The sequence below is a fragment of the Zingiber officinale genome, chromosome 1A (genome assembly GCF_018446385.1).
Source record: "Zingiber officinale cultivar Zhangliang chromosome 1A, Zo_v1.1, whole genome shotgun sequence".
NCBI classification, from domain to species: domain Eukaryota; kingdom Viridiplantae; phylum Streptophyta; class Magnoliopsida; order Zingiberales; family Zingiberaceae; genus Zingiber; species Zingiber officinale.
This window is the reverse complement of record NC_055987.1, coordinates 32573380-32600212: the sequence shown is the minus strand read 5'-3', so window position 1 is coordinate 32600212 and position 26833 is coordinate 32573380. Positions and strand designations below refer to the sequence as shown.

The 26833-nt window shown below is 46.5% G+C and overlaps 1 protein-coding gene across 1 annotated transcript; it reads left to right on the top strand.

Annotated features, from left to right (window-relative positions):
* Positions 1-20569: 20569 nt before the first annotated feature.
* Positions 20570-21685, top strand: LOC121997371. The gene has a single exon (XM_042551750.1). The coding sequence runs from the start codon at positions 20570-20572 to the stop codon at positions 21683-21685; it is 1116 nt and encodes a 371-aa protein (XP_042407684.1).
* The last annotated feature ends 5148 nt before the right edge of the window (positions 21686-26833 follow it).

The window sequence follows — 26833 nt, the reverse complement described above, 5'->3', positions numbered from 1 at the left end:
AACAGAAGAACTCGACGCCCTGGTCGAGATAAGGGCCGCCAAACTCATAGAGCAAAAACAAAAAGCATCCGCCGAGCGGGCGGAGCAGCAAGCAACATCTGCGTCTCATGGCCGAGCGGAAGCACCTCAAGCCACCGTCGCATTTCACCGAGCCTTGTTTCGCACTCCTGAAGCTGCACCAGCTCGAAGAGATAGAGGCTCCTCTTCAGATGAAATGCCAAGGCGGGATGACAGAAAAGGGAAAGCCCCCCGGGCAGACTCATCTCCCGAGCGGACCAATCGCCAATTCTCGGAAGATATTTTACGAGACCCTCTGCCCAAGCACTACGTGCCTCCGACGATCGGCGAATACAATGGAACAACGGACCCGGATGATCATCTGGGTAAGTTCGATAATACAGCCACGCTCCATCAGTACACAGATGGAGTAAAGTGTAGAGTTTTCCTTACCACCCTCTCGGGATCGGCTCAACGGTGGTTTCGAAGGTTGCCGGACGGATCCATCACGAGCTTCAAGGAATTCCGAACGGCCTTCCTCCACCACTTCGCCAGTAGTCGGCGCTATCAAAAGACAAGTGTCAGCTTGTTTGCCATCAAGCAAGAGCCGAAAGAATCGCTTCGAGGCTATATTCAGTGATTCAACCAAGTGGCGATGGATATCCCAACGGCCACATCGGAGACGATGATGAATGCCTTCACGCAAGGCCTTGTGGATGGGGACTTCTTCCGGTCGCTCATCCGAAAGCCGCCCCGAGATTATGATCACATGCTACATCGGGCCAACGAATATATAAATGTGGAAGAAGCGCAAGCCGCTCGGAAAAAGGAAACTCCAGCCGAGCGCGCACCTGTTCATGCCGAGCGGAAACAGCACACCGCTCAGCAGCCACCCAGAGGACCGAGGGCCGAAGCAATTCGATCCCCTCACGTCAGATCGCACGTACAAGAAGTGGCTGCCGCTCGGCCCAAGCCAAAGAAGAGGTGGACCCCTATGTTCTGCAAATTCCACCAAACGGATACGCACAACACGAGGGATTGCCGAAGCCTTCCCTTTGTGTCCAATCCTGTTCCCAGGAAAGCCGAACGACGGTCTCCTCCCCTCGACAGGAGGCAAAGGACCCAGGAAGCCGACCGGACCCGCATAGAGAGGCGACATCACCAGACGCCCGATCGGCATAGATCCCCAAGACAGGAGAGTCGCCGGACGTCCAGAGAACGGTCCCGACCGTCCGCTCGGGAGGAGGAAAATAGGAGCAATACTTCCCGGGGCGAGATCAACGTTATTGCTGGCGGACCGACCGGAGGAGATTCCAACCGAGCCCGAAAGGCGGCCGTCCGGCAGCTGCAGATCCACACGGTCGGCTGTAGCCAAGAGCGGGCAAGTGGACCGGAAATCACTTTCGGACCCGGAGACTTAGAAGGAGTAGAAGTGCCCCACGACGACGTGCTGCTCATTAAAGCGGTAATAGCAAATTACACCATTCACCGCGTATTTGTTGACACAGGAAGTTCGGTCAACATCATATTCAAGAAGGCGTTCGATCGATTATAAATTGATCGCGAGTCACGCTATGACAACCCCGCTCTACGGGTTTTACTTAACGGTTCACCGGGACAAATCCTACCGGCCACCCACCGGGAGAAGAGCCGCTCAGAGGACCAGATGCTTAACTCGTGGTGGTCGACTCTCCTCATCCTACAACGTCATTTTGGGATTCACCGCGCCGCGACTCCGAGCAGCTTGTCTCAACCTTCCATCGAAGATAAAGTTCCCGTGGAGGACAAAGTAGGAGAAGTGCGGGGAGATCAGCCTAGCAGCTCGGCGGTGCTATATAGAGATGATCCGGGCAGAGGCTTTCCTCGGAAGGCTCCCCGAATTGAGGTACATGCCATAACCGAGAAACCTCCTGCTTTAATTTATGATGAAAAGGAGGAAGTCCAGATCCATCCGACCCGATCGGAGGCCACGACTTTTATCGCCTCTGATCTGGCGGAAGAACAGAAGGAGAAGCTGATCCAATGCCTCCAACGAAATCATGATGTCTTCGTCTGGTCGACACATGAGTTACCTGGGATTTCGCCGAGCCTAGCGCAACATGAATTGCATGTCCGACCGGACGCTCGGCCAGTGAAGCAGAGAAAAAGGGACTTCAGCGCCGAGCAGAATGCCATTATCCGGACGGAAGTAGAAAAACTTCTGAAGGCCGGCCACATACGCGAGGTGCAGTTCCCGAGTTGGTTGGCCAACGTGGTATTGGTCTCCAAGCCGGGCGGCAAGTGGAGAGTTTGCATTGACTTTCGAGATTTAAACAAGGCATGCCCCAAGGATTTTTATCCTCTGCCCCGGATAGATCAGCTGGTGGACTCTACGGCCGGCTGCGAATTAATTTGCATGCTTGACGCCTACCAAGGATATCATCAAGTGCCGCTCGCCCGGGAAGATCAAGAAAAAGTAAGCTTCGTAACGGCCGACGACACATATTGTTACAATGTGATGCCGTTCGGATTGAAGAATGCCGGGGCCACCTATCAACGCTTGATGAACAAAGTGTTCAGGGAACAGATAGGGCGGAATCTGGAAGTTTATGTGGACGACATTCTTATCAAATCCGTCCGAGCGGCCGATCTTTTCAAGGATATGGAAGAAACCTTTCGAACGCTGCGTAAATATGGAGTCAAGCTAAATCCCCAAAAGTGCCTGTTCGGAGCCAAAGGAGGGCGTTTCTTGGGGTACATAGTGACCGAGCGGGGAATCGAAGCAAATCCCAGCAAGGTTAAAGCACTGCAAGACATGCCGCCCCCAAGAAATACAAGAGAAGTGCAAAGGTTGACCGGTCGGATAACTGCTTTATCCAGATTCATCTCCAGAACCGCCGACCGGAGCCTGCCATTCTTCAAGATCTTGCGCAAGGCCACTAAGTTCCAGTGGGATGAAGAATGTGACCGAGCATTTGAGGAGTTGAAGACATATCTGAATTCTCTGCCAGTGTTAGCCAAGCCGGTCGGGGGTGAGTCACTTTATATGTATCTGTCGACAACCGAGCATGCCGTAGGCTCAGCACTTGTGAGGGCGAGCGAAGAACAGTCGGTGTATTTTCTAAGCCACATTTTAAAGATGCGAATCTCGCCACACCGCTCGAAGTTGGCCTTTGCTTGGTTCTAGCCGGCGCTTCGACCTTATTTCTTGGCTCATACAATCATTGTCCGGACGAACAGTCCACTCGGAAGAGTCCTGTTGAAAGCGTCCGGACGGCTTATCAAGTGGACGATGAATTAAGCGAGTTTGACATCCAATACCAGCCCCGGTCGATGATTAAAGCCCAATCCTTGGCTGATTTTGTGACCGAAGTGCAGAGGCCAGAGAAGCTCTGTGGAGGATATATGTGGATGGGTCTTCCACTCGACTGAAGCGGGATTGGGATATTGCTTATCTCACCGCAAGAAGAACAGATGCACCTATCCGTCCTACCTGGACTACAAGGCCACCAACAATGAGGCGAGTATGAGGCCCTTATAGCCGGATTACACAAAGACGCATGTGGGAGCCGGTCGGTGACTCTCTATTCGATTCACAGTTGGTCAGCTCAAAGAACTTTCCAAGACCTTTGAAATCAAGCGTGTTCGCTTAAACTCTACCTGAGGCCTTTGAAAACTCAAAGCTACTTTCGAGAAGTGCTTATTCGGAAGATTCCTAAGCGGAGAACCAGGCGCCGATGAGTTGGCCAAACTCGCGAGCTCAATAACGCGTCGCCATTCAGCAGCCAATTGAAAAAACGCTGATGGTGGCGCATGTCGACCGGATGCAAGGCCTCGCGTTTCCAAGTGACTGGAGGACACCTATTATAGAATTCCTCCGTTCGGGCACCACATCATCCGATGAATATGCAGCCCGGCTCCTCGGAAGAAGAGCCGGCCGGTTTACACTCATCGGAGATCAGCTTTACAAGAAAGCTTTCGCGCCCTTGCTAAAATGTGTAAGCTCGGAGGACTCAACACATCCTCCGGGAAGTACATCAAGGATCATGTGGAGGTCATCCGGCGGACGCTCATTGGCCAAGAAGATCCTCTTGGCCGGATACTTTTGGCCAACTTTACAAGCTGATGCCGCGGACAAGATCTACATGCCTTCATGCCGGAAGTATCACAACTTCTCCCACCAACGGCAGAGGAGATGAAGGCATCAACCATCTCATGTCCGTTCGATCAGTGGGGAATGGATATTGTGGGTCCATTTCCGATGGCGACCGGGCAGAGGAAATTTTTACTAGTGGCGGTAGACTATTTCTCCAAGTGGGTGGAGGCCGAGCACCGCAAAGATCATCGAGCAAATGGTTAAAAATTCATCCGGCAAGACATCATTTGTCGGTTCATCCTCGCCGATCGGTGTCCACTAACCGCGCCAGTTCACAGGAAGATGTTGGAAGATTGGTGCCAAAGCTACGGATTGAGCAACATTTCACGTCCGTGGCCTATCCTCGAGCAACGGTCAAGTCAAGTCGCCAACCGAAATTCTTCGTATTCTGCGCGCTCGGCTCGACCATTTGGGAGGGAGTTGGCCGGATGAAGTGCCGAGCGTCTTGTGGGCTATCCGAACGACGCCAAAAGAAGGGACGGGAGTCACACCGTTCCATTTGGTATATGGCGGTGAGGCTGTCATACCGGTCGAAGTCGGCGTTGAGTCAGCCAGGATCCAGAACTATGATGATGACAACACCGAACGAAGAAACATGGAGCTGGACTTGGTAGAAGAGGAGAGGGCAAAGGCGTCCGTTCGGCTTATGGCGTACCGTCAGCGGATGAAGCAAAACTACAACCGGCGCGTAATTCCCAGATCGTTCCAAGTCGGCGATCTTGTCTGGAAGAAAGTCAAGCCGGTCGGCGACGTCGGCAAGCTTGAAGCGCCATGGGCAGGCCCTTTCAAAATCATCGAAAAGCTCCGCTCGGGCGCGTATTATCTGGAGGACGAAGACGGACGGCAGCTAGATAGGCCGTGGAGCGCGAACCACCTCCAGCCTTACCGGGCGGGGTGAAAGGTGTATCACTGTAAATCACCCTATGTATTTCATTTTTCGACTAAATACTTGAAATGCAGAGATGAAAAGTCAAAGGAGCGAATATAAGGCATTATCATCGTAGCACGAAGGCCCCCGAGCCGATCGGCCGGGAGGTTTATGTGGTTTAGACTTGTAAGCAAATAACCCGTGCCGTTCGGCCGGAGGTAAATGGGTGAGCCAAACGCTCGAAGATCGAAGGCCCCGTGCCCTTCGGACGGAGGTATATTATCCGAGCCAAAATACTCGATGAAGTAGATCCTGAGCCGTGCGGCCAGGAGGGCATTATCCAAGCTGGGGGAAAGGCAAAGAGCTGCGCCGAACGGAAGTGTTAAAATTAGCCTTGACGGCCGTCTAGCCCAGACGTTAAACCATAGAGCCGCCGCCGTAGCTCCCGAAGCCGATCACCGCGGCGGCGACCGCGAGGCTGGCGATGGACAGCCGCAATCCTCGCCGGAGGGGCAGGACGCGGCCGAGCCCGCGGGTCAGGCCGTCGAGGAACACGCCGAGGAGCACCCCGGCGAAGATCAAGAGGAGCGTGCCGGCCGACATCCAGGCCAGGGCCAGCGCCACCACGAAGCACACCACGGCGATCCCCGAGGCCGCCAGCGGTGCGGCCCCGCGCCAGGGCCCGACGGGGCCGTCTATAAACCCTCCGAGCGGAAGGCCGACGAGCACCGTCGTTAAAGATCAAGAGGCGAGCCGGCGCCTATAAACCCTCCGAGCGGAAGACCGACGAGCACCGTCGTTAAAGATCAAGAGACGAGCCGGCCTCTATAAACCCTCCGAGCGGAAGGCCGACGCACCGTCGTTAAAGATCAAGAGACGAGCCGGCGCCTATAAACCCTCCGGAAGACCGACGAGCACCGCCGTTAAAGATCAAGAGACGAGCCGCCGTCTATAAACCCTCCGAGGAAGACCGACGAGCACCGCCGTAAAGATCAAGAGACGAGCCGCCGTCTATAAACCCTCCGAACGGAAGACCGACGAGCACCGTCGTTAAAGATCAAGAGACGAGCCGCCGTCTATAAACCCTCCGAGCGGAAGAACGACGAGCTCGTTAAAGATCAAGAGACGAGCCGCCGTCTATACCTCCGAGAGGCAGACCGACGAGCACCGTCGTTAAAGATCAAGAGACGAGCCGGCGTCTATAAACCCTCCGAGCGGAAGACCGACGAGCACCGTCGTTAAAGATCAAGAGACGAGCCGGCGTTATAAACCCTCGAAGGCCGACGAGCACCGTCGTTAAAGATCAAGAGACGAGCCGGCTATAAACCCTCCGAGCGGAAGACCGACGAGCACCGTCGTTAAAGATCAAGAGACGAGCCGGCGTCTATAAACCCTCCGAGCGGAAGACCGACGAGCACCGTCGTTAAAGATCAAGAGACGAGCCGGCGTCTATAAACCCTCCGAGCGGAAGACCGACGAGCATCGTCGTTAAAGATCAAGAGACGAGCCGGCGTCTATAAACCCTCCGAGCGGAAGACCGACGAGCATCGTCGTTAAAGATCAAGAGCCGCGCCGACCGGCTATAAATATCCGCGCCGACGAGCACCGTCGTTAAAGATCGAGAGACGAGTCGGCGTCTATAAATAATCCGAGCAGGCCAACCGTCGAGCTCCGAGGTTGAACATCGAGAGGTTCGGATCGTCTCATAACCAGCGATTCTTGGTAGCAACACAGAATTATGTGCGGCCGAACGGAAGAGCTGGAGAAAATACTCCAGCGATTCTCCAAAGGTGTGATGTGACAGGAGATGAGCGGACAGCACAAGTGTTAGCAAGGGGACAGTGCAAGAAGATAAAATACACTAAAGGAAAGCATTTCATTAAAATTAAAACCTTAGGCCGAGTGGCCTAAATACAAAAGGGTTCATGATCAGCCGAGCGGCTAAATTACAAGAATTACTCGATGTAGTCGTAGAGGTCCCTCGGAATGTTGCTCAGAAGCTCCACCTGATCGCCGCCCGGAATATTGGTGGACTCCGGAAGAAGGCCCTTCGACTTCAGATAGGTCATAGTAGCCGTAATTGCCAAGTCGAAAGCCGAGTACATCCGCTCGCAAATTTTCTCCGAGAACTCGGGCGATCGGATGTGGCTTTGTTGGAGAGCGGCGACTCGGCTCGGCTCGACATCCTGGTATTCTTTGAAGGTTGCCTGGGAGCTTGTGAGGGCCTCATTCAGACGTTCGATCTTCTCCGCATCAGCCGAGCGGCCTGCCTTCTCCCGATCGAGCTGCTCCGTCAGCTCTTTTATCTTCGACTCCAGGCCCCGGGCCTCCACATTTTTCTTCTCCAGATCGGAGATGGCTGTGTTCTTCCGAGTGGTGGCAAGAGTTATCTTTGTGTCAAGCGACTTGACCTGTCGCTCGGACTCGGCTAGGGCGTGGGCCTGGTCAGCTGTTTTCTTCTGCTCAGCAGCCAGCAGAGTTTGAGCTTTCTCCAGCTCTTTTTGCAGCTCGGAGTAGGAAGGTCCTTGGGAGCCGCTCGGACCACCTGCCGCCCGCAGTTGCCTTATCTCCTCGTCCGCCATAGCCAGACGGCTGGAAACTGCTATCTCTTCCACCCACCTCTGAAACGAGAAGGCGCAGTTGTTAGAAGCCGAGCGGAAATATTTTAGGCAAAACAAAACAAAAAACAACGAAGAACTTACCCCCGTAGCCGCTTGCATGTGGCTGTTGGCTAAGTTCTGGAGAGGGATCAGTGCTACGCGCGCCCGAGCGTCGGCCCACATCTCGGCGAGGGGCCCTTTCAAAGTAATAGTGTGCTCGGGCACGGTTGTCCGGTCAGCTTCTGGCAGCAACTCTTCAGTAGGGAGATGAAGAGTAACCCGTATTGTGCGGCCGTGACCAGGGATCGCCCGACCGGGATCAGAAGCTGGCGCAGAAGACCGCGAATGGATGGTCGAACGTTGGACTGAACGGCGAGCGGGGGGGAGAGTGTCGACCGGAGTGGCTTCAACCGGAGTGGCCTCGACCGGAGCAGTCAGCTCGTCCCAGTCAGAAGGCGTCCGGTCGGACGAAATGGTCTCGGGCACAGGCGCCTTCCCTTTCGCAGTCGAGGCGGCCCGGTCAGAGGGTTGGACCGCGGAGGTAGCCGAGCGTAGCGGGGTCTCCACTCGGCGTCTCTTTTGCAGTGGCTGATCCTCCTCCCGAACGGACCCTTCCTCGGGGGCCGTTGGTTCCCTGGAGGGGGTAGCTCCGCTGTCCACCTGCTGTTGAGAGGCCTGAGCGGCCGACTCAGCCTGGGTGCCGCTTTCTCCTTCGTGAGAACCGACCGGCTGAATACCCAGCGTTTCTTTAGCGCCGCTGCCTTTCTCTTTAGAACGCCGGCCATCACCGAGTCCATGACGATGTCAGCTGCAGGAAGAGAAAAAGAAATCAGTTAGCAATTAAAGCAAGTGCCAAAGCAAAGTTCTTACCGAAGCCGGTCGGAAGTGGGGTCCGTATAGGACTCAGCCCAAAAATGTACATCACTCCCTCGTGAAGAAGCTTGTTGATGTCAAGCCGTAGACCGGCTAGTACATTTGCGGCGTGAAGATAGTCCGGTCGGGTCTTGAATTTCTTCAGTTCGGGAGGGGGAGGTAGACTGACTTGCCACTGGGTCGGAAAGTTTGGCTGACTGGGCATGCGGAGGTAGAAATAATAGTCCTTCCAATGTTTATTGGAAGTGGGTAGTTTATTGAAGAAGACCAGACCGGGCCGAGCTTGGAACATAAAGGTGCCCGGCTCGGCTTGCTTAGGATAATAGAAATAAAAGAAGACCTCCGGTCGGAGGGGGATGTTGTGAATCTTAAACAAAACGACAACGCCGCAGAGCAGACGAAAGGTATTTGGTACTAAACTGCCGAGCGGCACGCTAAAATAGTTACAGACGTCTACTATAAAAGGATGTACGGGGAACCGCAGACCGGCGATGAATTGGTCGCGAAAGACACAGAAACCGCCGCGCGGTGGTCTGTGAGGCCGAGCGGCAGGACCAGCTAGGCGAACTTCGATATCCTCGGGGATTTCGAAATTGTCAGCCAAAATATCAAAATCCCGTTGTTCGAAACGAGATCGCATGGTAGTATACCATGGGCCTAAAGATTGTTCTTCGGGATGAGAAGAACTGGCCATGATCGGGACAGAAGAAATCAAAAAGGAAGTTTCAAAGACGAGGAAATGGAGTTTCAAAAACTAGAGCAGAAGTGCGAATTAGATATCGGAAAGGAAAAAGGAGAGATCTAAAACCTTACTGGGGGAAGAGGGATCGAAGAAAGGCGCCGGATAGCGTCAAAGGGCAGAAGCGAGATGTGACGGAGGCGGGTGAAGGTGAGGAGGAAATGAAGAATTTATAGGGTGAGGGCCGGGCGGCCTCCACCGTCGGATCCAGGTCACGGGAATCAATGCATACATCTAGCCGTTTATTTCGAATTGCTTCGGTCACATCAAAATATCATGCAACCGCCTCCGTACTCTGATGGCATTGCTCCACGTGGCAGTCAATCATTCGGAGCATTTAATGAAGGTATGATCGACATTGATGTCGAAGATTGGCGCAGAACGCAAGGAGATCCGGCGAAAGCCATCATTGATTCATTCAAGGATATCTCTGCCGCTGACCGGGCGGAGAAGATTAGCATGGAAGAGCCGTTCGGCTAGACTCACAGTCCAGTCAGTCGGACTATGCTCCTCCTTCGACTAGACTTGAAGGGAAGGCAAGTGATCCGGTAGTAAGAGTGGGCCCCCCCCTTTTCTTGCAAAGTCAACGCCAAGTGGAAGTCACCGAAACAGCCGCCCACCCAGAGGAGAGTGTGGTCCGATCGGACGGACGGCCGTAGACGGCCGGTCCGATTGGACTGCCGGCCGGCCGATGGAATCGAGTACCCGGAGGGCCCGGCCGGCTCGCACTTGTAGTTGGGAGGCACCCTGTCAAATCGGGGTTCCGACGCTCAGTTAAAAAGGTCATGGACCGAGCTGACCTTTTGACCGACCGCAGTCATAAAGCACCCCTGTTAGTCTCCACAAAGCACAAGTAAACCACTGCGGATGTCCGGTCGGATGTTTAGGTATCTGTCCGCTCGGACTACAAGTTGGAGCAAAGGAAAAGGCCAGAGGATTTCTTTCTTTGACAACCTGTAGGTTTCACGTGTGTGCCATGCTCCAAATCTTGTGACAGGGGATTCTGCTGTCCCATCGAGGGCATGCTTTGACTGTAGCGATATGGGTCAGGTAAACTTTCTGACAGCCGCGTACCTAGGAAAGGACAGGTAAGCTTTCTGACAGCCGCATACCTAGGATAGGACAGAGGACACTTATGCACCTTGGTACGCGTGCCCAAACCTTTCACAGCTCTATATAAAGAACTTCAGGTTTCATCGACAGGGGATTCTGGTACGTACTCTGAGACTTTGGGAGTGATTTACCTGACTTGAGCGTCGGAGGGTCGTCGCTGGGAATCCCCTTCCCGGCTCGACTTCTGTGCAGGATAGCCGGAGCATCTCGACACTAGTTGGAGATCTACATCAGCGAGCCTTGGAGCGCCACGTGCCCAGCGTCTGTTGACTTCTGGTTCGGACAGGATCATTAATAATGATCACAGAAAAAAAAAACAGAGCGTTAATTGATTGAGAATCTATATGTGATTGATTTACCTTATCGAGAAGCGTCCACTGATTGCCGTCCCACTGCCTCCTCAGCCGAAGCTCGCACGTGCGGACTCTGATTTTCTTCATCTTCCCGTGAAGGTAGACAACGACCTTCCCGTAGCCGACGGCGGTAACCACCGCCGGGCACCAGGCGTGGTCCACGAACGCCTCCACCTCGTCGCCGGTGCTCCAGGAGTAGAGGGCGCGGAGGCCAACCGGGACCGGCGTCGGCCTAATAAACTTTCGGGCGACTCGCTCGAGTACCGCGGCCTGGGACGTAGTTGCCCCGTGGATGCGGACGAGGTAGGTGCGGCCGTTGCCGGAGACGACGTCGGCGGAGAGCCAGGAGTAGGAGTCGCCGTCCCACCGCTGGACCTCAACCTCGCTCCCTTTCCTCAGCTGCATCTTCATCTTCATGTTCGCCGCCGCCATCGCGCGCTCGATCGTTTCTTCCTTCGTCGGTTGTTTGTTTAATTAGCGATTTTTGTTTGTTTGTTTGTTATTTTATAGGCCAGTTCGCGGGTTTATGAGTTTATCTCGACTGAGAAAATCAAATAATTCATTTTCCAGCTCTTTAAATTGAAAACTTTGATTTTGGGACTAATTTACCAAGATTAAATAATTTTGAAAAGAATAAAATATGATTAATTTACTAAAAATAAAGTGTTTCTTTTATAAAAAAATAAAAGAAAGAATTTCAAATATGAGTGTCACTTTTGTTACAATAATATTTTAATAAAACAAATATATATATATAACATTATTATATTAAAATATTTTTTACAATTTAATTTAAATTATTTAAATTTAGAATGATTTTGATTGATTAAAATGATTTTAATTAAATTTAAATAATTTTAATGTAATAAAATAATACTTCTTTTATAATATTAATAGAGTTGAAAATAATTTTAATCAAAAGAATATTTTAATATAATAACATTTCATATTTTATAATTTCAATCTAGATAAAATAATTTTCATTATAATCATATTTTACGTATAATAATTTTATAATACAATATTTTTTTTTTTTTCGAGATCGCCCCTTTTGTTAATTTAGCGAAATGCCTGTTCATCCAACAAGTCCCCTAACGGTTGGCAAAATTTAGACAGAATTTCTATGTTCTAAATATTGTGTACCCCTCAAAATCATTCTGCAGTGATCGCAAGAAAAATCAACACCTTCTGGTCTTATTCCAGTAGACAAAAAACTGGCTGAATAATGAAAACGTTGAATCCTGAAACCGAGAGCAGTTTCAGACTATTTCACAGTAGAATGTGGTGCAAACATGAGATACTAATTTGTATTTGCATAAGTGGCAAGAGTCGACAAAAAAAAAATCCAAGGCCAGCAACGAAAGTGCTATTTGAAATTCCTAGCTACAGAATCAGCTTCCACGTGCTTCTCTCCTTGTTGCATCATGGAGGATGTCGCCGTCCACACCATCAGGGGGGAGTTCGACATATCGTACCACTGATCCCCTTATAAAACAGTTACGAACTGATAGCTGCGATGATTAAAGAACATGAGATCAGCTCAGGAGAAGGTCTACCGATGCCAATAATAAATGCAAAACCAGTTATGATTCACTACAGAGAAGCTTGTTTATATCTAAGACCCCACTGGAAAGAAACTATTCAGCAGTCAGATCAATTTAACTTCCTTGTAATTGATATTTCCAATTGCCTAATGACACCTAAAACCACTCAAAAAATTATGCTCTCAAACAAATCAGCTAAAGATTAAAAGTTTATGAAGAGCTTAAGGCTGCAAAGACTAAGAGATATTCCCACCTATTCAAATGCCTTACATTCACTACATCTAACAAGCTTACCCTCAATTTCACTGGATCACAATGGATCATATGATATATTAAATTCTTGATCACAATTCCCTATTTGTAATTTCTCCCAAATTCATTAGTGGAACAACAAATAACTAAGTATTCCAGTGACAAGGTGAAACAGGGTTTAATTGAGAAAATTCTGTTACTTTAAAATTTCAACCAAGTTATTTAGATTGATTTAGGGAGTTTGTTGAATTTTTTTTGGAGGCAAACAAGTTGTATTTTTAACTTTTAAGTACAACCGATCTCATCGCAGGTCTATCAAAGTGGCCAGTGTATAAAATGTTAAAAGAAGAATAGAAAGAAAATAAAATAGGAGAGTAATAATTAATTTTATTATTTTTGTTGATACTTGTCCTCAAGATAATACAATATATAGGGTTTAAACAAGTACTCGGGCCCTCAGGGCGTAGCGCAGACGGTGGGCGCATGATATCTCTGGCGTAATAGCCAGGGGTCTATTCTCAGGAACTGACAACCTGGGGTTTACCCCGCCATGCACCTATGGCCTGTGTACCTGCATGAACCTCCCTCCATATCCGTGGGGCCGGCACTAGGGGGGCCGCTAAGGTAGCGGATCTACCTTTTTTTTAAACAAGTACTCGGTCAATTAATCAATTAATAAATAACAGAATAATTCTAAAAATTATTTTGAGAATTATTTTAATAATTATAACATAATTATTAGAATAATTCTAAAACTAATTTGATTTGATTTGATGATTTGATCCGGTCAATTCTGGTAATTCTCTTTTATCTCTTTTACCCCCCGACAAACTTAACGGGAGATCTTGGACGTTGAGTTTGCTTGCTAACTTGTTGAAACATTGTCTGGATAATGGCTTAGTAAAGATATCAGCAATTTGATCCTCAGCAGAAATATAAGAGACGGATAATTGTTGAGTTGCCACACGTTCACTAACAAAATGAAAATCAATCTCCACATGTTTTGTACGAGCATGAAAGATTGGATTTGCTGTGAGATATGTTGCTCCAATATTATCACACCAAATTTTTGGTGCAATATTAGATGCAAGATGAAGTTCAGAGAGAAGTGATTGAAGTCAAATAATTTCAGACGTTGTATTTGCTATAACTTTATATTCTGCCTCAGTACTTGAACGAGATACCGTAGGTTGCTTCTTCGAATTTCATGAGATAAGATTTCGTCCAAGAAATATTGCATATCCACTAGTAGAGCGTCTATCTTCAGGAGACCTTGCCCAATCCGCATCACTATAGGCATGTAAATCTCGAGACGATTGACAATATAAAAGAAGACCATGTAGAATAGTACCTTTGAGATAGCGAATTATTCTTTTTACATTATCCCAATTTTGTTCAGTTGGAGCATGCATGAATTGACAAGCACGATTTACTGCAAAAGTAATATCAGGGCGTGTGATAGTGACATATTGTAAGACTCCAACAATACTTCGATAAATCTGTGGATCAGACAGAGCAGGAGAGGATGAAGATGGAGAGTTGTTTATAGCAATTGGTGTAGAGACCGGGCGTGCTCTATCCATTTTGGCTCTTTGAAGAAGTCCAGTAATGTATTTGCTCTGAGAGAGAAGATAGTCATCCTTATGTGGAATAAGCTCAATACCAAGAAAAAAACGAGCAATGCCCAAATCTCGGGTAGGAAATTCTTGATTGGGAAGACTTAATAAAGTTATGATGCCCTTGTAATCATTACCGATTATCAGGATGTCATCCACATAAATAAGAAAAAATATCATAGACCTATCATTATATTTGTGAAATAGAGACGAGTCAGTCTTTGATCCAGAAAATCCTTGAGATTGTAACCAATTGGATAGTCGATGAAACCATGCACGAGGAGCTTGTCGAAGACCATATAAGGATTTCTTAAGTTAGCAAACATGAGATGGAAATTGTGGATGAATGAACCCAGGTGGTTGCTCCATAAATACAATTTCCTCAAGATGACCATGGAGAAACGCATTTGAGATGTTCAATTGGCGTACAGGCCAATTGGAACTAACAGTTATTGATAATAATAGTCTGACAGATGTAATCTTGATGATTGGACTAAAAGTGTCATTGAAGTCAATACCTGGTTGCTGACTAAAACCTTTGGCTACAAGTCGAGGTTTGTATCGTTCAAGAGAGCCATCAGCTCGATACTTAAGACGGAATACCCATTTAAAGCCCACAACATTCATTGAGGAAGTGCGTGGAACTAGACTTCATGTTCCATTACGAAGAAGTGCATCAAATTTTGTAGCCATTGCACTACGCCAATTTGGATCCTTGTTTGCTTGCGTAAAATAAGTAGGTACAATTGATTTCGAAGAAACCACTAGAGCCCGTGGAAGATGATATCGAGTCGTATTTGGCGGGCAACGTTCATAAATGTCACTAATGGGAAGCATACGACGAGGAGCATTATCATCTGAATTACTTGTTGATGGTGATGAGGAATTAGGCTGACATGGTGATGTAGATGACGGACTTGCACTATCCGAGGATTCAGAACTAAAGAGCATATTATCTTCGACCGGCGAGGCTTCCAAGATTGGAGCAGCATCCTGAGGTGATTCTGATGGTATAGGGGAGTTATTAGAGAGCGGAGCAGGACCTAGGATGCCATCATTTCTGACAATATTAGGTGGTATTAAGAAGGTGCCACCTGTATCTGGAGGAGAGATCAAAGAAGATACTGAAAAAGGGAATAAAGTCTCATCAAAAGTAACATGTCGTGAAATATAAATTCGACCTATTGGTATATGTAAGCAACAATAACCATGGTGCAAATTGCTGTAACCAAGGAAAACACATTGTAGTGAACGAGAGTCAAGTTTGTGTTTAGAGTAGGGGCATAACCATGGATAACATGCGCAACCAAAAATTCGAAGGAAAGTGTAATTAGGAGTTTGATTATAAAGTGTTTCAAAAGGACATTTATGATTGAGCAATGGAGTAGGGAGTCGATTTATGAGATATACAGTAGTGGTAACAGCTTCATCCCAAAATTTACATGGAACTGATGCATGATGAAGAAGAGATAAGGCAGTTTCGACTATGTGTCTATGTTTTCTCTCAACAGAGCCATTTTGTTATGGAGTGTGAGGACAAGAGACTCAATGAACAATTCCACAAGAGACAATATGATGATGGAGAGCTTGATATTCACCTCCCCAATCAGAATGAAAAAGAAAGTATTTTACGATTAAAATATCGTTCAACTTGATTTTGAAATTTACAGAATATACCCAATAAATCAGATTTTCTTTTCATAGGATAGAGCCAAGTATATTTACTAAAATGATCAATAAAAGTAACATAATATTGGAAACTTTGGTCAGATAAAACAGGTGCAGAGCCCCAAACATCAGAATGAATTAATTCAAATGGGAAATTAGAAACATAATCGGATGAATAGAAAGGTAGCTTATGACTTTTAGATTCCATGCAGGCCCTACATGAATGAGATGGAGAGGAGGTAATGGAAGTAGGTAAATCATATCTATTGATGATTGACTTGACAATATGAAGAGAAGGATGATCAAGTCGAGCATGCCAAGCTGGTTTATTTGTGCGTTCACCAACAAAAGCTTTGATTGAAGAACTTTGAAGATAGTAGAGGTCATTTTTGATTCTCTCATGAAACACAATAGCATTTGTTCCTTTATCTTTTATAAGATAATGATTATGATGAAACTCAAAAATGACATTGTTATCAAGACAAAACTGGCAGGTAGAAAGTAAATTTTTAGTGATAGATGGAACATAAAAGATATTGCGCATGTGAAAAGTTCGATAAGATAAATGAATATATGTGTTTCCAAGATTAGCAATTTGCAAACCTGAGCCATCACCTACTTGAACCGTATCTGAGCCATAATATGACATTATGTCTGTAAGGATATTATAATCCGATGTGACATGATGAGTTGCTCCAGTGTCAATATACCAATCAGTAGATGAAAACTCTAGGGTTTTACCGTAAGTAGGCACAGATGAGAGAGCTTTAGGATATGCTTGTGAAATAAACGATTGTCTTGAGACTGTAGAACCACCAATGAAATTTGAGGCAAATCTTTGAGGGCATAGATTTCCAGGATGACCAATGATGTGACAAATTTGACATTTTACCCGAAAGTAATCAAATCTTTTAGGACATAGATTTCCAGTATGGCCAATGATGCGACAAATTTGACATCGGACTGAATTTTATTTTTTGCCTCCTTGATAGTGTTGAGTATTTGACATCTAAAGTAAAATAACTTATCTTATAGAGAGACTGGATCGCCGGAAAGGGGGTCTTTCGCCTGGAGAAACTCCCCTTGGAGGAAATAGAAGCCTTGGCTGAAGCAACCACTTGTTGTCAACGTCGAGGTTTGGTCGGCGTTCGGTGGACAACGGCGGTAGCACAAAAGGATAAGCCCTTTTGTCGTCTTGTTTTGTGGTTTCAAAAAGAAACTCCTCTTTTGTCTTGGGCGGCGACAAAAAAAGGAAGGGAAGAGGATTTGTGAGGGAGAATTAAGAGAACGAGAAGGAACGAAGGATCATGCATGGCTCTGATACCATGTTAAAAGAAGAATATAAAGAAGATAAAATAGGAGAGTAATAATTAATCTTATTGTTTTTGTTGATACTTGCCCTCAAGACAATACAATATATAGGGTTTAAACAAGTACTCGGTCAATTAATCAATTAATAAATAACAGAATAATTCTAAAAATTATTCTGAGAATTATTCTAATAATTATAACAGAATTATTAGAATAATTCTAAAACTAATTTGATTTAATTTGATGATTTGATCCGATCAATTCTGATAATTTTCTTTTATCACTTTTATAAAAGTGGTTAGGATCCTTTGTATCAAATCACCTTTCAGTTAATAATAATTTTACACCCACTGAGTTGAGTTCGGTGCTACATCACAAAGCCTGCAGTAATGGACGCAGGTGAATACAAATTGTGGCGAGAATTAGGAAGCTTATATTTGGCCTAAATAATGATCTGTTATAGAACAGGGTCAATTTGAGGAAACAATAAAATAAAACAAGAGATATAAGAAGAGAAAGACCACTCGATTTGGAAATTATACCTAATTTTTAAACGCATGGGGCAGTTCAAATGAGACATGTACTGAAAACTCAGAAATAGTATTTGATTAGACATTTACCAACATAATGCAATGGTTAATAACTAATTTGAGATTTGAGAAAAAAATACATTCATTGATTTGTAATTAGCAAAAGGAAAACATGCTAAATAATAAAATAATTGTAAAAAAAGGGTTTCTAAACATCAGCAACCAGTGAAGGCTAGATCCTCTCGTCCAAGATCTGCTCGACCAAGGGAGGCCCTACAAATTCATTGGTGGGGTGAGCTAGACACCACTTGTTTAACAGGTGAGACATAGTCCACTCCACCAATGAATGGGCGGAGGTCCAAGACAAGTCCAGGGCTGTTCCAGGACCAGAGGATCCCTACCCGCAACGAGTGCCATATAACCCATAAAACTAATCAAGTGTTCAATAAATAATTTTAAAACAAGAGCATATTCTGAAAAATCTAACACACAATCACATTTGACATCATTTAAAAGCAAAATAGAAAGCGACTACTTAGTTAAATAAAAAAAGATGGAATCCACAACAATGACATCACAAACATGCATAGATACTATTGATTTTTCATAAAACAAGATGGAATCCACAGCAGTGAAATCACAAACATGAATAGATACTATTGATTTGTGGGATTCTTACATAGCATCTATCAAACTGAGGGAAGCTAATAACTATTTTTTACAGAACTACATTATGCCTCTTAGAGAATTCAATAAATCAAAAGAGAATTATGAAACCAAATGCTTGATGTAATGTAATTGTTTTCCAAAATTTTCGTATTCATCCATTCAACAACTCTCTAATTCGTTTGACCAAGAAGGTAGTGCAACATAACCCCAGTCACTTCATCTTCAGAAACCATATAAACCCTCTGAGGTCAGCAGCAGGAGATTGGAGATACCAAAATTATCTTAGATGAGTATATCTCTTAAGAAATTTGTTCACCAACTACATCTAGCTTTGGGTATCCTAGCAACAAAATACCATTTGTAGTTTATTAAGAAAGAAGAAAATAACAAAGGAAAAAATAATAAAGCTCATGCTATGTATCCAATGTTAAAAAAGAAGCTAGGCGGTAGGTGGTTGCCTGCCGCCTAGTGCCTAGGCGTCAACATAGGCGAAATTATGTGGTACGTACTTCATCTTTCAGGACATGGCTTGCGAAAGGCGTGCCTTGGGAACTCTTTTCCTCATCATGCAAGGGCTCTTTTTTTTTCCAATTTCCAGGAGGTGTTTCGCCCATCGCCAATTCGTGTGAATGTTCTTCGGGTAGAATCATAGTCTTGTTACGTTAATTAGTAACAACAAAAGGGGGAGGACCCGCCGGGCCTTGTGGTACTCGACGAGGAATGAGAGACACCTTAGTCGAGGCAGTCAGTACTTCATCAAGAGTCGGATTCGTAGGCGGGAGTCTTTGAAGAACCTGTTGCATCGCCTGATCAACAAATACTTGGAACTCTTCCCTAGCCATGATGCAAGGCTCACCACGAACTATGTCTCCTATGTGGCTAGGACCTTTGACAGTTCTACCGAGTTCCACCATCTCAATGTCTCAGTTCAAGCGTTCTCATAAAGGATGCCAATTTATTCATGTCTGAGATCACGATATGGCGAGTTAACGGGAGGCAATTGCTGAGGGGGCGATCTTGGATGCTTCATTAATGAAAAAATATTTGGGATATCTACAACACTCAACATATGTTAGAATGGTCACTAAGATGGGACTTGGTGTGACCCACTCCGACCTTCAACTTAGCAAAGGGGATAGGAAAAGGTAAAAGTTGTGGAGTAATTAAGAGTCTAGATGATTGTATGTCGGTACTTGCACTCGCAAGAGCGGACGAGTTTATATAGGGTTGTAGTCATACCTTTCCATTATCCACATGTTTGCCCACATCTTCTGGGAGAAACGGCTATATTATTCATGTTATCCGATAAAAATGGTACAACAAGCCACATAGGATGTAAATCTCAACCGAGGATGATCGAGCTGAAGGAGTTTGGTAAACCAAGTTGAAGAGGTCTATTGATCGAGTAGGAGTCAGATGACTGAGTTGAAAGAGTCTAGTGACCGAGTCGAAGAGGTTTGTTGGCCAAATAGGAGGAGTCATATGACCATGCTAGGGGAGTCAGGTGTACCGGACCGAGGAAGTTGGCCATGACTTAGCTAGCTGTGAGAGTCGAGTAACGGAATTGAGGGAGTTGGGTGCCACCAGGTTCTCTATGTCATAACCTAAACCAATCTTTTCGATTTACACCTTGGCTTGATTTTTGACCTAGTGGCTTAACTCCTGACATAACCTTGCCATGTGTAGGCTCTTATATTTGCCACATCAGCTAAGGTTTCTTATGGAAGAAGAAGAGGCTGCTTTGCAAATAGATGAGGAACGCTTGCTTCCTATTCCTATTGAGGAAGAAGATGAGCGTTGTTTTTCATTGAATATATGAGGAACCTCTACTTCCCATTCTTATTGAGGAAGAGAGAGGAAGAGAAGGAAATTACTTACAAGGAATGAGATGAGCGTCCTTTAAGAGCCAGATCACTAGCGGGGAAGGGAAAGAGTGTGAGTTCACCGATGATGTGAGAAATAATCCTCTCCACGTCATTTTTTTTATGTTTTATTATCTTGATAATTAGTTATTACTTGGTCTAGATCCTATTTTTATGGATCTCATCTAGATCCTATTTTTATGGATCTTGTGTTCGTGCTCTTATCATTTGTGATGCTATATAAAGAGTCATAGAGGCATGTAGAAGGCATCTCATTGTAAGGTTTCTTTTCATAAGTGAAGTTCCTATTTGTCCTATTCTTCTTGTTTCTTCTTGTGTGCTGTGTGCTTTGAGTGTGCTGTCCTATTCGATTCTAGGCCAACATCTGGTATCAGAGCATTGGTAGTATAAGACATCCAAGAATCTACAATTCCATAAAATGTCGAGCATCCCAGTAAAGGAGAACGGCGGAGTGCCATTTCCCTATCCGATGCTAAGTCCTCACAATTATACTGTGTGGGCAATAAAGACAGAGGCGATCCTTGATGCCCAGGGAGTCTGGGAGGCGGTGGAGCCAGCGGAAGGAGCCCAGGTGGATGCAAAGAAGGACAAAAAGGCACGTGCATACATCCTCCAGTGTGTCCCCGAAGACATCCTTCTCCAGATCGCAACAAAGAAGACGGCGAAGGAAGTCTGGGACAGCCTCAAGACGAGGTACCTTGGTAGTGATCGGGTGAAGAAGGCACGTGTACAAACATTGAAGAGCGAGTTCGACGCTCTCCGGATGAAAGAGACCGAAACGATTGATGAGTTTGCTGGCAAACTCAGCGCCCTAAGCAGCAAGTTCTCTACCCTTGGTGCCACGCTTGAAGATTCCTCGTTGGTAAAAAAATTGCTCGATTCTGTTCCTGATAAATTCTTTCCTATTGTTGCTGGTATTGAGCAATTCTACGACCTTGAGTCTATACCATTTGAGGAGGCTATAGGGCGACTCAAGGCGTACGAAGAACGAATGCTACGACTACGCAGCAACACCAACGGCACTGAAGGTGAGCTCCTATTAACCCATGCCGAATGGCAAATGCGACAGAAGGGGAGCAACGTGGACACTTCGTCAGGAGGAAAGGGGCGTGGGTCCAGCAGCTCTAGTCGTGGCAAATGGCGTGGACGTGTGCGAGGGCGCGGTCGTGGTCTTGGTACGCAACGCCATGACAGTGCAGGAGGGACTAGCGGCAACAACAGTGGCACTCGAGACAAGAGACATATAAAATGTTTCAATTGCGAGAAAATGGGGCATTATACGTCCGAATGCTACAACAAGCGGCGTGATGATGAGGCTCACCTCACTTGTGCCACCGATGAAGAGCCGGCACTGATGATGACCGTGTCCCACGAGGAGCCTGACACTAGGCATGAGCGGCAGGATACCATTCTGCTCAGTGAAGATAGGTTGCTACCGGAGATGTACCGCGGCGTTAAGAAAGAAGATAAAGACGTCTGGTACCTTGACAACGGTGCCAGCAACCACATGACTGGCCATCGCGAGAAGTTTTAAGAACTAGATGAAACCATCACCGGGAGGGTGAGATTTGGCGATGGATCAACCATTGAGATCATGGGCAAGGGGGCGGTTGTGTTCGAATGCAAGAATGGCGATCGGAAGGCTCTCCACGAGGTATACTACATTCCGAAACTTTGTAGTAATATCATAAGTCTCGGTCAATTGACAGAAACTGGGAATGAAGTGCACATGGAGAAAGATATCATGAAGGTGATTGATAGGAGCGGGAAGCTCTTGATGCGGGTAAAGCGAACACAAAATCGCTTGTACAAGATAATCTTGAAGACATGCAAGCAAGTCTGTCTCCTAGCAAGCCTAGAAGACCCAACTTGGTTATGACACACAAGGCTCGGACATGTCAATTTTCACGATTTGAAGCTGTTAGGGGAAAAGAAATTGACAGTTGATGTGCCTCCATTGCCCCAGCCGAACAAGCTTTGCGAGGTATGTGTGGTCGCTAAACATGCAAGGTCACCATTCCCGCACCAAGCAAACTTTAGAGCGACAAAGCCGTTGGAACTTCTCCATGCTGATATTTGTGGGCCAATTTCACCAAGTACACTGGCTGGTAACAAATATTTCTTTTTGATTGTTGATGATTGTACAAGATGGATGTGGGTATTTGTATTGGCAGCAAAGAAAGATGTATTTCAAGCATTCAAGAAATTCAAGTCCGTGACGGAGAACACGACTGAGTACAAGATCAAAACACTTCAGACAGACCGTGGCGGTGAGTTTCTATCCACAGAGTTCACTCGGTTTTGTGAAAATGAAGGGATCGAGCGGCACCTTACGGCTCCCTACACACCCCAACAGAATGGCATTGTAGAGCGCCGTAATCGCACTGTGATGGCCATGACAAGATCTCTCCTCAAGGGTACACATATGCCGGCAAGGTTCTGGGGAGAGGCAGTTAGGCATGCTGTCTATCTGCTAAATCGTCTCCCAACTAAGGCGCTAGGAGACCGTACCCCATTTGAAGCCTGGATGGGGAGAAAGCCACATCTCACCCACTTGAGAGTGTTCGGTTGTGTTGCATACGTGAAAAATACAACCCCTCACCTGAAGAAACTTGATGACAGAAGTTCACCCATGGTATACTTGGGTGTCAAGGAAGGTTGCACAGCTCATCGTCTATTTGATCCAAGGCATGGCAAGCTACAAGTAAGTAGAGATGTAGTATTTCAAGAAAATAGTGAATGGACATGGACTGCAGGTGCTAACCATGAAGAAAACTTACCGGAGTTTATGGTGGAGGATGCACTCGACACCGATGAGGTGATTGTTGTAGCAGACATTGAGGCAGGAACAGAAGATGTCGCACTACCGGCAACAGCCGTGGTACCCATGACAAGAGCATCAAGTCCATCTACATCATCATCGAGCACCCATACAACTACCTCACCTGACTCTCATGAAGGCCAGTTCGGTTTAGGTCCATTGCCGATATATATGCCAACACTGAGGAAGTGGTTGGTATTGATGAAGAAGAAAATGAGGTAATGCTGATGATGTCTGAAGAGCCGACCTGTTACCAAGAGGCTGCAACCGAGGCTTGCTGGTACGAAGCAATGGAGGAAGAACTAGAAACTATTAAGATGAACAAGACCTGGACCCTAACTGAGCTCCCATTAGGCCACAAACCTATTGGCCTAAAGTGGGTGTACAAACTGAAGAAAGATTCAGCTGGGAAAGTTGTTAAGTATAAAGCAAGATTAGTTGCTAAAGGCTATGTACAGAAACAAGGCATCGACTTTGAAGAGGTATTTGCATCGGTCGCTAGACTTGATACTATTCGAGTCATTCTTGCACTTGCAGGGAATCGAAGCTGGGAGGTACACCATCTAGATGTGAAGTCAGCATTCCTTAACAGAGAGTTAGAAGAAGAAATATATGTCTCTCAACCGGAAGGGTTTGAGGTACAAAATCAGAAACATATGGTGTACAGGTTATTCAAGGCCCTCTATGGACTGCGGCATGCTCCACGAGCTTGGAACATGCGGCTGAACAGGAGTCTGGTAGAGCTCAGCTTCAAAAAATGTATCTAAGAACATGAAGTATATACAAGAGGTGAAGGAGAAGCAAGTATACTTGTTGGAGTGTATGTCGACGATCTCATCGTGACAGGAGGTAGCACAGAGAAAATCAACAAGTTCAAACAACAAATGATGACAGAATTTGAGATGAGTGATTTGGGTCTTCTCTCCTACTACTTAGGGATTGAAGTGGAGCAACAGAAGAGCCGAGTTTCACTTAGACAATCAGCTTATGCCAAGAAAATTCTATCTCAATTCAAGATGGCAGACTGCAATGCCACAAAGCATCCAATGGAACCCAAGACACAGTTGCATAAGGACTTGGAAGGGACTCCAGTTGACGCCACGGAGTACAGGCGCATTGTTGGTTGTCTGAGATATTTGCTTCACACACGGCCGGACCTGTCATATTCTGTTGGAATGGCGAGCAGATACATGGAGAGGCCTACAATCATGCATCACAGGATGGTCAAATAGATTCTCAGGTATTTAAAAGGTACAATTTATTTTGGGCTTGTTTACATAAAGGGACCCCAGGAAATTGGTATATTCGGCTACTCGGACAGTGATTTAGCTGGCGATCTCGATGGAAGGAAAAGCACAAGTGAAATGACTTTCTATTTTAATGAAAGTTTGGTGTCCTGGAACTCACAGAAGTAGAAGACAGTGGCGCTTTCATCTTGTGAGGCAGAGTTCATGGTAGCCACAACTGCGGCCTGCCATGCTTTGTGGTTAAGGAGCCTTGCCAGTGAATTAACAGGTGTAAAGTCAAAACCGGTAACTTTGTTTGTTGACAACAAATCCGCCATAGCTCTCATGAAGAATCCGGTATTCCATGGTCGAAGCAAGCATATAGATACAAGGTTTCATTTTATCAGAGAATGCATTGAGAAGGGACAGATTGTGGTGGAGTTTGTTAATACCGGAGAACAGTGAGCCGATGCGTTAACTAAAGCATTGCCAGGAGTGAAGTTAGCTGCCATGCGACAACTACTCGGTGTTCGTGATCTACAATCATGTCAGGATTAGGGGGAGTAATGTGAGAAATAATCCTCTCCACGTCATTTTTTTTTATGTTTTATTATCTTGATAATTAGTTATTACTTGGTCTAGATCCTATTTTTATGGATCTCATCTAGATCCTATTTTTATGGATCTTGTGTTCGTGCTCTTATCATTTGTGATGCTATATAAAGAGTCCTAGAGGCATGTAGAAGGCATCTCATTGTAAGGTTTCCTTTCATAAGTGAAGTTCCTATTTGTCCTATTCTTCTTGTTTCTTCTTGTGTGCTGTGTGCTTTGAGTGTGTTGTCCTATTCGATTCTAGGCCAACAGATGAGTCGTTTGAGTTTAAGAAAATAGGACATTGGAAGATGAAGGGTATATATATATATATATAGTTAAAAAGAAAAAATAATAATACAAATAATATTAAAATATTATTATTCTTGGGGGCTCAATAAAATACAGGCATAGGCATAGGCATAGGCTTAGAGAGTTAGAGGTGTACACCTTGAACCGGACCCGTCAATACAGATAATTGAACTTTGCAATGACTAATTATATTCAACGTCTCTTTGATTAGAAGGATTTGTTCATATTATATTGTTTTTATTTCCCACACGATTGGAATAGATTTTGATCCGGTGGTAAGAGCCCGGGACCCCCTATCGAGGGGTCAACGCCACGTGGAGGTCAAAAGGCCAGGTGGTCCGTCGAAGAAGGGTGAGCCGACCGGACTCATGAGAAAAGGGCAAGCCGATCGGTCTGCCAGTAAACATCTGATAGTAAAAGGTGCCCTGACAGGGATCGGGGTTCCGACGCTCAATGAAACAGTAAATAATGACCGAGCGGAAGGCCTAAGAGAAGGCAGGACGTAATGGGTGCGCCGCCCGGCCCGTGGAATTAGGCCGTCCGGACGCTGGCCTAGTCGGCGGATGACGCCCCGGCGGACGGTGGGTAAATAGGACAGAACATCTGCCGCCGCCAAGTCGTATGGCTAAGCCATACCCTAGTCCGACAACGGGGGTCTGTTGTCCCATCAAGGCGCGATGGGACTCTGTGCGATGCGTCGTAAGTCGACAAACACATACCGAGGTATGGGCCGAGGACACGACGCGCCTCGGTGGGCGTGTAGAAGCTCTTTCACCGCTTATATAAAGAGCCCCGGACTTCGCGGATACGCGTTCTACAAGCTTTGGAGCTACTTTTCCACCACTTGCTTACGACTTGGAGCGTCGGAGGGTCGCCACGAACCCTTCCCGCCCGACTTGTCTGTGTTCGCGAAGCTTCGTGAGACTAGCCGAGATCTACATCAGAACCCGAGAGTGCCACGTGCCTCGCTGCTGATTCGGATTCGGACAGATCAAATGGCGCCGTCGGGAATGCTCCCGCATCCGATCGGAAGCAATGGACGAGGCGGACGACAACACATGGTGGCGCTTTCAAACAAGGAACTCGATGATTGAGATAAGGGCCGCCAAGCTCGTGGAGCAAAAACAGAAAGCCACAGTCGGGAGCAGCAAGCAACATCCGCGTCTGGTGGTCGAGCGGAAGCACCACCGGCCACCGTTGCATTTCATCGAGCCCTATTCCGCACCCCTGAAGCCGTACCAGCTCATAGAGATAGGGGATCTTCTTCGGATGAGATGCCTAGACGAGATGACAGAAAGGGAAAAGCCCCCCGAGCGGACGCATCACCCGAGAGGATTAATCGCCAATTTTCAGAGGCTATTCTGCGAGATCCTCTGCCGAAGCACTATGTGCCTCCGACGATCGGCGAGTATAATGGGACAACTGACCCAGATGATCATCTGGGTAAGTTCGATAACACAGCTACTCTCCATCAATACACAGATGGAGTGAAGTGCCGAGTTTTTCTTACCACTCTCTCGGGATCGGCTCAACGGTGGTTTCGGAGGTTGCCGGACGGATCCATCACAAGCTTCAAGGACTTCCGAACGGCCTTCCTCCACCATTTTGCAAGCAGCCGACGCTACCAGAAAACGAGTGTGAGCCTGTTCGCCATCAAGCAAGAAGCCCGTGAATCGCTCCGAGCTTACATCCAGCGATTCAACAAAGTGGCGATGGATATTCCAACGGCCAC

Excerpts from the sequence above, each read along its gene's own strand:
- LOC121997371 (XM_042551750.1), top strand. The coding sequence starts at position 20,570 with ATGTCGAGCATCCCAGTAAAGGAGAACGGCGGAGTGCCATTTCCCTAT.